The 12664-nt window shown below is 42.8% G+C and overlaps 1 protein-coding gene across 3 annotated transcripts in view; it reads left to right on the top strand.

The window, feature by feature from the left end:
• Positions 1-11239, top strand: part of DCP2 (decapping mRNA 2) — a 43127-nt gene extending 31888 nt beyond the window's left edge. The window contains exons 8-12 of one of the 3 annotated variants that reach the window (XR_008629802.1): positions 1376-1511; positions 3550-3660; positions 5780-5831; positions 8304-8566; positions 9508-11239. Coding sequence is in view for 2 of the 3 variants with exons in the window: in XM_055135981.1 (XP_054991956.1) it covers positions 1376-1511; positions 3550-3660; positions 5780-5831; positions 8304-8470 (466 nt within the window). In the remaining variant the exon portion in view is untranslated. Of the gene's footprint in view, positions 1-1375; positions 1512-3549; positions 3661-5779; positions 5832-8303 lie in introns of all 3 variants that reach the window. The other 2 variants (XM_055135981.1, XM_004613092.2) reach the window with 2 other exon arrangements.
• The last annotated feature ends 1425 nt before the right edge of the window (positions 11240-12664 follow it).

Here is a 12664-nt window from a genome sequence, read left to right as displayed (position 1 = left end):
TTTCAACAATAACCAGTAGGAAGACCAGTTATACAGTCAATATTTCAAAAATATGTATAGCTTATCTGCTTTTTTGGGTGAGGATGGTTTTGTGAAGATAATTTTAAGACCTAAATGAGAGTCATTTGCTTTTCAGAGTATAGGATTATAATCACCAAATACATACCAACTAGATATAACAATGTTTGGGGAAAAATTGTTTGGGAGAATTCACTATAAAATAGTATTCAGGATTCCATATCTTTCAGTCCTTTGGCCTTTGCTTCTGCAGAGCAGAATAAAGAGATAATAGAGCATTTCTCTAACTGAATTTCAGGGTTTTTTGAGGAGTGTAATATAGTTTTTAGTATATAGAGTAAATTTTATTGTGATATAACTAGGAAATATTTAAATTTAGTATTTAAATTTAAGGGTAGCCTATAATTACAGTTTTAAATGGGAAGATGATGAAGCATAGAAGTTCTTGCTCTAATGTAGTACCAAGATCACGGCTCACAAGTGTTTCAGACATTTGTGGCACTGACTTAAACATCAGCACAGCCTTTCACATTCATGCTTACCTGAGAGTTTAAGTGGATCTTAAGTTGTTCATCTGGTGGCTTGGGCCCCTTACTCTTTGCTTTAGCGTAAGCCTAATTTTTCGGGTTCTCTTCCCTTGAGAATAGGATTCATAACAGACCTGCCCAGGCTCGGACCCATGCAATAGACATCTTTGGACTGCAGTTTTGTCGGCTCACTGTAAAGCACTGCAGTCCCCAGGCATCCTGGAGGGAACTTTCCAGTCTGGCAGGCCCCTCAGACTGTCTGGCGTGTTGAGTATTGGTGGGAGCATGCTTGGGAAGCATAAACAAATCCCTGAACCAGAAGGACGTCTTATCCAGTCAGGAAGAAAGAGCTAATTTGACATTTACTGATTTCAGCTCTGCTTAGAAAATACTATCTTCTTCTCCCCCCCCCCCCCTTTGGGCCATACCCAGTGGTGCTCAGGGACCTATGCTAGGGAGGGGGAGGGGGGTTGTGGGGGTTGGTTGCCTGTAAAGGAAGTTCCTTAAGCCGTGTATTATCTTTCCAGCCCTTTCTTCAGAATTTTGGAGATTTGATCTGTTATGGGTTGGGGGTGGTATTTAGGAATTCAGGAAAATGTGGGACTGAGAAGACATTTTTATTCTTAAGAAATACTGATGCAAGGCATTGTTTCTGGGTGCTGGGGCTCAACAGCAGGGAAACAGAATCTCTGCTCTTGCAACTTAAATTCCACCGCAGAGATAGACAGGAAGAGAGAACCTAACAGTGTGCAGGGTAAACCACCACACTTCTAGAAGCATTATTAAGTGGAGATTTTCTGATTTGATTTATTTCTCAAATCTTGATATAGTCGAACCAAGTTCCGGCTCAGCCAGCAGCTGTTTCCCGAAGGTTCTCCTGGTGAGCAGTGGGTGAAGCCCAGGCAGCTACTGCAGCAAAAGCCATATAATAGTCATGCGGAAACAGCTGACCTTTCAAAAGCAAAGGTGAGTGATACTTCTTCAGGTCCGCAGGTCACTTTATTTTGAAGCCTATTTACATGGAGAAAATGCGTCAGCAACTGTAGAACTGGGGATTGTTAATATATACCTAAGGAGTGGGAAGGAGCACTCAGTCACCGGGCAGAGCAGTACTGCTCACAGAAGCCACAGAAGGTGAGAGCAGCACACACGTCTGTTAGCTGAGTGAAACCACAGTGTGAGGGTCATATGCAGTGGGGTGTTACTGTCTCCAAAGAAGTCTGACCTGTGCTTCAGTGACCCTTACACCGTTATGCTAAGGTATGAAAGTATTGTATGACTCCACTTAAATGCGGTGAGTTGTCTGACTACTAGGGTACGTTGGAGGAGTGATGAGGGATTGTTGAGTGGGTAGTTAATGTGTTGAATGTACTGATTATGTGCCAGAAATTAGCAGTGGGCTGAAGAGAGCTCAGTGGGCGGACTGGATGATCTGCATGTGGGCAGCTGGGCTCTGTCCTCCAGCCCTCCCTGGAGTGTCTCCTGAACACTTCTGGATGTGGCTGGAAAGGAAGCTTGAGCAGAGTGAAGTTACAGTGGGCATGTGGTCACAGGCGCGCTGAGAGCCCCTCTTCCACACTCTCTAAAGTAGCTTATTGCCTTCAAGTTATTATAGCAGCTGCTTAATATTTTTTCTGTACATAGATGAACTATAAATTTATTTTTATATAAATCAGAGGGTGAGTGTGCCATGTTGCCAGAAATGGAAGTCCTATTATTTTTGACTGTTTAAATTTTAGAGGTGAAATAACAACTTACCATTGGTTTTAGAGATTTTTTTTTATCATAGGTAACCGACCCAGATTCGATTCCTCTGCCCCTCGCAGAGAGCCCGGCAAGCTATTGAGAGTATCTTGCCTGCATGGCAGAGCCTGGCAAGCTGCCCGTGGTGTATTCGATATGCCAAAAATAGTAACACAGTAACACAGTAAAGTCTCACAATGGAGACATTACTGGTGCTTGCTCGAGCAAATCGATGAGAAAAGGGATGACAGTGATACAGTGATATTTCTAAATGACAATAGAATAATGAATTCAGTGATTTCAGACAGCCCTGTTAAATTGCTTCCCATTTAGAACCACTAAGAATTGATTACTGTTTGTCCTTGAACTGTATGTGGTTTAATTTTTTGGTGAGAAGATTAACTTATGACAAAGCAGTGTAATTGCCACTACTGCAGGTCTATATTTTAAAGACAGTGGCTTACATTTCAGAAGTCATCTGTCTTTTATACTCATAATTTAAGATAGAATTTAGAGTACCAGTTGGCCACATTTGCTGCATAGTTTCTGTTTTCAGAACTGTGGCTAATATGCCTCAGCATTTCTTTGACATTATGTAAGATTTAAGTATTCTTTTTATTTTTTCCCTCTGGAGTTTGGTTGGCTACCACAAGTGGCTTATGTGGGGCGGAGAGGAGAGAGACGGTCACTTTCCTCTGATCTACCTCTGCCACTCCAGGACAGCTGGGAAACTGGGGCTGATAAGGAAAGCATGAGGAGAGCCAGGCCTAGCCTTACCCGGGCTGTGAAGGTCTCTGTCCTCCTAAGAGAAAAGAATTTCAGGAGGAGACAAGCAGTGAAGTAAAAACAGATTTTATTTGGCAGTTTTTGAGGAAAGAGAGAAGGGAGAGAGAGTCATGTACTCAAGGAAGAGCACGGGCTTCTGCAAAGCTAGAGAGCGCCACACTCACGTCTGAGAGGGAGACATGGGTGACATGTGTACTCGGGCCTGGGCAGGAGCACGGGCTCTGCAGCATACGTGCTGCTGCCTCTGTTCAAGGTGGTGTTCATAGGGTTTCTCCAACTTCCCCCACATGGGGCTTCGACTTGGGTAAGAGTCTGTTGCGAGGGGGCTTGTCATCTCTAAAGGTGTGCTTCCTCAATATTTTTGGAAGATTTTGGGGGTTTTGCTGAACTTTCATTAAGCAGCTACACATTCATGGTGGTATATTATTTTGTATTATTAGATTGTACTGTAAATTCATATTTCACATTTTCTTAGACTCAAAGTATGAGGGGAAATGGCAGAAAACAGTACCAAGACTCACCTAATCAGAAGAAAAGAACCAATGGACTCCACTGTCAGCCAGCCAAGCTGCAGAGCCCCCTGCTGGTAAGAATCAGTCAATGATTCACCTCCCCCACCCACACACCTTTTTTTAAAGAGGACCAAGAACGTTTTCAAATAACTTGGATGTTACTTGCTCATTTTTGCTTGATAGATTGATGTGAGTTTTATGGAGAGAAATTGTGCATTTTCTACATAACAAAGACCTCTGGGTCCTGTTACTTAGTTTTACAATGATTCATTTTCATCTCTAAAGTGCTTTTTAAAAGTGGGTATTTACATTTATTTTAATGGTGTGAAACCAATCTAATCAACCCAGCTCTCTAAGAAAATTTTTTTTAAGTAGTTTTTTTAAAGTAGTTTTTCTAAGTAGTTTGAATAGTTGAATGAAGTGGGAAGTTTGTGAGAACACTGTAGCTTTTCCCCTTCAAATCAATGGAAATCAGATGCCAAAGGTAAAAGTGTCACAGGGGTTAGGGACTCGGGTCCTAGGATGTGCCTACATCTTTGGGACATCCTGACTTTGAGTCCTGGAATGTTCCCTGAGCAAGTGTGGTCCCAAAGCAAACCAAAACAGGAACACCCTAAAATAAAACACTCAGCCTCTATTGTAGCTATTAAAGTAGACATAGAGAAAATAATTGAGCATTTTAAGACAGAAATTAAATATTAAGTAGTGGTCTTCAGGAAGTCAGTGTTAGCAATTTGAATTTTCTTTTCCCTCCCTCTCTCTTTCCTCTTTTTCTATCCCTCCCTCCCTCCCTTGCTCCTTCCTTCCTTCCTTCCTTCCTTCCTTCCTTCCTTCCTTCCTTCCTTCCTTCCTTCCTTCCTTCCTTCCTTCCTTCCTTCCTTCCTTCCTTCCTTCCTTCCTTCCTCTTTTCTCTTTCTCCTCCCTCCCTCTCTCACTTTCCTCTATTTCTCCTTCTTTCCCTCCCTCTCTCCTTCCCTCCCCCTCCAGGCCTTCCTCTCACGGGCTTCCTGGCCATGGTGAACTGGGATTGGGCCTCTCTGCAGAGCATGTGCTCACCCTGTTGCTTCTTCTCTGTTGATGGATGTGAATTGGATTTACTGTGATTATTTCACAGTGTACAAATATTGAATTGTTTTGTACCCATAAAACTAATATAATGCACTTATATCTTAATAACAAAGAAGTTATAGTATTTATGGCATCTAATTGAATTGTTGGACAGTCACATGAAAATGCATTCATTTTCATAGATAAAATGGAAGAGACACTGCAGTATTATTAGCTGTGTCAAGTTTACTCAAATATTTTTTAGTGTTTTATGTTACAAATATACTCAAGAATTAAAAGTTTTTCAATGCAACTATAAAATAATAACTTCAATAGTATTGTATACATATACAAAAGCATAAAAACAGGCAAAGAAAGGAGGAGAGGGCAGGAGGAATTCCTCAAGGTCATTCTGACATTTATGTTCCCAGTAGTCAGTGACGATTGAAGATGAATGAATAATTCCTGTGTCTTTTGGCCATCTTTCCATCCTCATTGGGGAAATGTCTGTTCATCTCTTTCGCCCTCTTTCTGGGGTGCTTTTGCTTTTGTGAGCGTTGAGACTGTTCTGTGTCTTGGCTGTGTGTCAGACCCTAGGCTGTGCCGGGGTACCTTTCCAGCTCGGATCGCTTCTCTGCTGGCTCAGGAGCTTCCTGACTGGAGGCTGTCCTGTTTGTGCATTTCTGCTTTTATCTTCGAGGGTCACAGGATCATTTCAGTGACAGTTCCTGTGAGGATAGAATACTCAACAAGTCCCTCTGTTTTCTTCGCTGTATTTGATATAAGGGGTTTGTTTTAAATTCCATTTTGAATTAATCTAAAAAAGAACTAAAGATGTTACAGATTTAAAAAACGAGTTCAGATTGAAGAAGGAGAGTGGAGGGGCTGGGGCCCCAGAGTAGTAGGTGGCTTCTGCTTCTCATGAGACCCTCACAGGCACCCCCAGCCCCACCCCAGCCCCGCCAGGAGTGAGCTCTGAGCACCGTTGGGTATGACCCCCAAAACAAAAGAAACAAAACCTGAGTGGGGGTGATGATTATGTTCTGATACCTTTCTTTCTGAGAAATTTGAAAATATGTTGTTTATCATGAAATAACTAGAGATGTTGTAACTCAAAGTCGTGTTGTATGTGTGCTTTTTTAATAGAAATGTGAAAAAAAACTTCATCCTCGAAAGCTTCAGGATAATTTTGAGACAGGCAAGTCATGTTCCTCTCCCACTCTTTGCCTTGGGGGTGTGATCTGTTTTTGGTGCCCTGGTGTGCATGGGTGGCTGCGGCAAGCATCTGGGTGGGGCATTCCAGCTCCTGGGGCAGATCCGCAGAGGTGCTCAGGCCCTGCACACGGACTGGCCAGTGGGCGTTTCAGTTACCAGGAGGAATGATTTCTCCCTTAACGTCTGAATCTGGTGCCTGGGGTTGCGTGTGAACAGTACAAATACGTTGCTAATGGCAGAGGGGGAAGAGCCGGATGTGTGAAGGTGAGAAAGCCACATTCGCGCGCACACGGGAGGGCAGCAGTGACTGCCCTTGGGACATGGTGATTGATTCTGTTAGTGACTGGATAGCTTTGATTAAAATCATATTTGAAATGTCTGCTCTCAGGAAGAGATGCTGTATGCCACTGTGGTAATGCTGATTTACTAGGTGCATTTGGAATGACTTTTCTCCTCTTAGGTATTATCCTGAATTGTATAAGACAATCATGCAGTAATACACATTTACTCAGCATCTAAAGACTAATGAAGACTAGTGTATGGAAAGACTTAAGAAATGAAAAGTAGAACAAATGGATTTAGGCCCTGGCACTGCCAGAGAAAGAAAGAGGGAAGGAGAGAGGGAGAAAAAGCAGGCATTCTAATCACAGTTCTTTATTGTAATAGTCAGTGATTTAAGCACAGTCAAGTCTGCAGGCTGGAGGTCCAGCTCTGTGATGGAGCATGCCTCGAGGGCATGCAGTCCTGAGCTGTGTCTGAGCGCAACAGACAGGCCTTTGCCTTGTTGGGGAGTGGTATGGTAACTCTCAGAAGCGGAGCTATGATTAGTACAGATAAATTACAGGGGGAGAATGTTACTAGAATTTTTTTTCTTCTGTGGTGATCTGGGCGGTGTTGACACCATAAACTAAAAGTTACATCTACGTGCCATACATTCAGAGGTCAGTTATTGTGGAAAAACCTTAAGAAGTGGCATATTCAGCAACACTAAAGAAGGTTCTTTGTAACTTGGTATGTTGTTTAGGTATGATAAAATTGTCTATATGAAATGTTGTGCTGTCTTGAGAAAGAAGTACGAAAGAACTGGAAAACCTCCTTGTAGACTTTCCTTCTGCCTGCATCTCTTGGTGCTCTTTCTAAAGCTGCTTTCCTGGGGCTGGAGAGATAGGACGGTGGGTCAGGTGCTAGCCTTGGAGATCAGCCAATCCCAACTTTTAATCCCCTCCCTGCTCTAGTCATCTGAGCACTGCCAGGAATGACCCTTGAGCACCAAAACCAAAACACAGTCCTAACATGATAGTTTTGATCTATGATTTTGAAAATTTGGGATTTCCTTTTGATTTGGTAAGCTTCAACTTTAAATTTTTCTAGAGTTGGAATCTCTACAAACCTTACATTATTTGTAATTTTTAAGGTGTTTGTATTTTGGTCTTTGGAAAACTCCATTGTGATGATATAGAATATAAAGATGAAGGGATCATGAGATCATGCAGGATTTCAGGGACTGACCATGCAGAGTGGACCTCTGTTCGAATCCCCAGCACTGCATGCTCCTGAGTACCACCAGGAGTGACTTTGCACGGAGTGAGGACTAAACTCTGAGCACCACTGGGTCTGGCCCCCAAACACATATACTCTCTCTCCCTCTCTCTCTCTCTCTCTCTCCCTCTCTCTCTCCCTCTCTCTCTCCCTCTCTCTCTCTCTCTCTCTCTCTCTCTCTCTCTTCCTCTCTCACACACATACACACACACACTCTCACATACACATTCTCACACACACTATTTCTCACACATACTCTTATACACATTCTCTTACAAACCACACTCACACTTACACACACATTCTCTCTTACAAAATACACTCTCACACTTACACACTGACTCACACACTCTTAACACATATGCACACTCACACATACTTTTTCTCACACTTTTTCTCACATACACACTCACACACTGACACTCTTTCACACACACACATACTCTCACACCCTCTCACACATTCACACATACTCTCACACATTCTCTCACATATAGATGCTCTCACTCACACATATACTCTCTCTCACACTCACACTGTCTCACACATACACATACACGAAATACACAAAGGGATTGCCAGTATGAAAGCAAGCAAAGTAAATGTTGAGGGTCTTAAAATCCTGTGATTAGTTTGTATGGTGTGGAAGTCAGCAGCAGTCCCGGGAAATTCAGCCACTCACTGCTTTGGGGAATGGGAAATCTCTGTTCTGGTCACTGTTCTGTGCCGGGTTCTGGACTGAGCCAGAGTTCCTGCCTGCCAAACTTTCTCTCCAGCCCCTAAGGAAAATATCTGAAGGACTCTAGATTTAAAGTGTGAGGAGGTATATACTGTGAATAATTCCTTGACAAAAGAAGGGGAAAGCGAAGAGTCTAAGGCCTGAGTTATTGATCTTCTTGTTTTGTCTTTTAAACAGATCCTGTTTTTGACTCACCTTGTTCTGGTGAAGACCAGTTTCTTGATCAAGCTGAAGGACAGTCCTCCACGGCCTGTAACGGACATTGCAGGTTTCCTTTTTCATCCAGAACCTTTCTGAGCTTCAAGTTTGATCATAACGCTATAATGAAGATCCTGGACCTTTGATGCTGCAGTGGCAACCCAGGAGCAGAGACCTTTTGCATTTGAGTGGGTGTCTCTTTGAGCCTTACCTTTCTCAGGTGTTTGAAAAAATGCAGGGAGGTAATGATGTTTCTAAAGGGGAGAGAGTAGAAAGAAATATGCATTTACACTGTAAATGCTGCAGTTACAAGCTTTCATACAGATGTTTGAAAGCTTTTCCATGTTTGGCTACCAAATTTAGGTTGCTTCTTTTTTGGGGGGGGAGTGTGTGTGTGTGTGTGTGTGTGTGTGTTCTGTCAAGAAAGCTGTTGACTCACCATTAAGTAACCATGTTAATGGGGTATGCTCCGCTCAAGTGGTTGCAGCAGTAGTTTACTCTTCAAATGCTTCAAAGAATCTGAATTTACACAAATGAACACATTGCTGCAATGTCCCAGAAAGCAAGATTGTGGGTCATCTGCTTTGAAGGCATTTTACAAATTCTCCACTTTTGACCACCTAGACTTTCTAATACTCCTTTGCTTGGAGTTTTGTTGAAAGATTTTATTTAGAACCAGCACCTGCTGTGTGATGTTCATGTTCAAGATGAGCTCTTAGCACTTCCTTGAAGGGCAGAGTGCCCAGACTGGCCGGAGCGCGGCAGCATCAGGTGACCATCATGCTGCGTGGACACAGGAACCCTGAGGCTGCTTGGGAGAGGGGAACAGAGACTGGGCACCCAGACCCCATCCTCCTGCCACCAGGCCTGTAGTCATGTGCAGTAACATTCTATTTTTGTGAAAAATCATCTGTATTACAGTTGTGTGAATATGTGTGGAAGCTGCCATGACTAGATTTTATGTTGCATCTCAGCATTGCTCTTTGGAAGTTGAAGTTCCCTTAGGTTCCTGTTTGCAGTAGTATCTGAGACTGATACTTTCCATCAAGCGCTGAAGCCCCTGGATGACGGAATGCGACAGGAAGCTGGGTGTGCAGTTTATCCAAGTACAGCGTTTGAGTCAGGGATGACCAAGACATGACAAAACATGAAGCTCACACTTAGGGTGTGTTTTCTCCTTCAGGATTCTTCGGTCCGGCTCTGAATGGCGTAACCCATCCTGAGAAGACTCAGCTCTGCTTGAGGACACTCACTGGAGCTCTAAGGGGCCCTCGTGTCGGGTGTTTCTGTCCTCGCGTTTCTTTGAGTGGAGGCAGGAGGACGTGTGCATCAGTCATAGGATTTTAAAAATCTTCTTTCACTTGTGGTATCCACAAAAGGTGTCTATCTGAGCTTGTGAGTTTCACTGCAGGGGTCTTTAAGATACTCGCCTGCTTATGGGGGTCTGTCAGCTCAGTGGAACTTTCAGAAGAAGTGCTGCTGTAAGGCAGCCATGGGGCTTACTTTGCTTTAGCTTTGGCATGGCTTGGTTTTAAAGGAGAACTCGTATTTATTAATGAGTGTGTTACGCTCTTGGTGCTAAGCAGGAGAATTCACAATGATAGCAGTGTGTGCAGAATTTGGTTATTTACAATTCTGAATCTTTTAATGTGACAAATTTGTGAATCCTGTGACTTTTTACTTAAAATGCTATGATTGCTTTTGGAAACTCATACTGTTTTTTTCCAGAAATACGGCTGCTTTTCTTTGAGTTTCCTTGAGTCATGTTTATAGTTTTGGTCCTAGCATTCCAGACCCATGTGAAATTGTTACCAGAGATTGGAGTGTCACCCAGCCAGCCATTCTCACTGGCATGATGTATTTGCAGTGAGCGTGTGTGTCTTTTTCCTTTTTCAGTGAGTGCTTACGTTTGGGCTTTCTGGTGCCTAGAGTTGCATTTTCCAGCTTTGAATATTAAAGCAAAAGAGATTAGAGTAGTTCCCTGGGGTGCTCCTGCAGCGCTGTTGGCCTTCTGAAAGCCCACAGAAGGCCTTTCTGTTCCGGTTGCTCCCGTTAGATGCTGCTTTGGCGCAAGCACCGTGGATGAAATGAGGGTGTTACTGGGCGAGGGTTATGGTCACTTGAGTCTCTTTGCTCTCAATGGGCTGAAGATAAAAAATAAGAGATAAGGTGTATGAGGTGACTGACTATGCAGAAAGTGTCCAAGTTGGATGTACCTGTTTCATGTCCTCCTGCTCTGCTTCCCCTCCTGCAGGTCAGTTTCTCAGTGTTCTGGTGTTCTTGAGAAAGACCATGACTGTTGTAGAGCTGCATTTCTCCTTTGGTGAGAGATTGTAGCCTGGCTTGAATAAGTAGGGGGTAAGAGAATGTGTGACGTATGCAGTAGTCACCTCCTTGCTGAAGAGAGCCATCAGCCTCATCGTGTTTCGTGTCTTTGAGAGAGAAATATTTCTTTAATCCAGTTTTTAAATGTTCTTCTGTTCCAGCCTTACATGTTCAAAAGTTCAGTGCATTATGAATTTTTCCCGCTCTCATTTTATTGGTACTTCATTGTATAACTAATGACTTTTAAGATTTTGAATGAATTGTTTTTGTACTTAACCATTGTAGTCCAAAAATTAGGGGAAAGGGGCTCACATGCTTTTGCAGGAATTTAAAGTTTCAGGGTTCAGATGGTGACGCACTCCTGAAGCGCAGGCAGTGGAGAAACCTGGACATCTTTTAACTTGCTTTTTTTCCCTCTGTGTTAAAGGTGAGGCTCCTGTGCTGTCCAAGAAATTACGGTCACTATTAGCTGCTTTGCGTATGAATATTTTTATTTTTCTATAAAATATCCTTAACACATGAAGATATGTAGCAAAATTAGTTTTATGCTATTAAGATTGGGTTGGTATGTTTTCTTTTAAAACTTCAGTAATTTGGGGGCTGGAGCAATAGCACAGCAGGTAGGGCATTTGCCTTGCACGCAGCCGACCCGGGTTCAATTCCCAGCATCCCATATGGTCCCCTGAGCACCGCCAGGGGTGACTCCTGAGTGCAGAGCCAGGAGTAACCCCTGTGCATCGCCGGGTGTGACCCAAAAAAACCAAAAAAAAAAAAATAAAACTTCAGTAATTTGTATAATGTCAGATAAAAAGAACCAAAATTGAAGTGAATAGTTTCCTTCCATAGGTATATATAAACTTTTGTGTTTTTTTTTTGGGTTTTTGGGCCACACCCGGCCATGCACAGGGGTTACTCCTGGCTCATGCACTCAGGAATTACTCCTGGCGGTGCTCGGGGGACCATATGGGATGCTGGGAATCAAACCCGAGTCCACCGCGTACAAGGCAAACACCCTACCCACTGTGCTATTGCTCCAGCCCCACCATAGGTATAAATTTTACAAAACTTGTGGTCCTGAGGAAAGCCCCAAACCCAGAGCACATGTGCACCAGAGAGGTTCCCTATTCCCTGTTCATTTTTGTATTTTGGCTTTCAGCAGTTAACTTGAGCAGGAATGAGCAGTGCTGATCTGAGATTCAGACTCCTGCCAGGCCTCCCTCCCACTGGACACATCTCCTGGTCACAGGCCTCCTCCCACCTGCGGGAGATTTGTTTTGTCTGACAGCTATTGTGGTGTGTGATTTTTTTTTTTTTTGTCTGAGAAATGTTTTTTTTGCATAGGAATCATAGTTATGGGGTCAGATTTATTAACTTTTCTGATGAAAAAATAAGTGTTACTACTAGTTATTTTTATTTGGATTATTTTTTTAACCTGGGGTGAAGCTTCCTTTATTGTGTCTCTAATGATACAATAAAAATGCCTATATTGTGCTTTTAATGATAAATGAAAGCAGGTCCTAGTTCGTCTGAAGTCCTTGTCTGAAGGAGCAATAATAATATTTTATCTATAAGTACCTCTTTAAGTAAATGGGTTGGTAAGACAACAATTGTATTAAACTCGTATATCTCATAGCTTGAGTTCTTCATTTTGTATTACATTTTTAGAATTTAGAATGCTTTTGTATAGTTGCTAAAGTTCCTAAAAGTGAAGAGTTACAGTGGCTGTCTCAGAGTTTATGATGACTTTTCCTCCAGCTGTTCACTCTTGTAGTTTATACTTCTGTGTCATAAAGATGGCAGGTTACAAATAGGCAGTGACATCTCTGTTCCATGCTCTCTAAGTAGGGTGTAAACCAGGCTTAGACCCCAGGATGGCTTGCTACTGAGCAGAATTGTCCTGAGAAGGAAGGATGCAACTGGAGAAGGGATCATTTTTTCTTGCACAGTCTGGGCCCTGGATTTTCAGCCTTCACAAAACATGGACTGGTGTGAGGCTGCAGGGCAGGGTTTGAAAA

Source organism: Sorex araneus, chromosome 1, assembly GCF_027595985.1.
Source record: "Sorex araneus isolate mSorAra2 chromosome 1, mSorAra2.pri, whole genome shotgun sequence".
NCBI lineage: Eukaryota > Metazoa > Chordata > Mammalia > Eulipotyphla > Soricidae > Sorex > Sorex araneus.
This window is presented reverse-complemented; position numbering and strand designations above follow the sequence as displayed.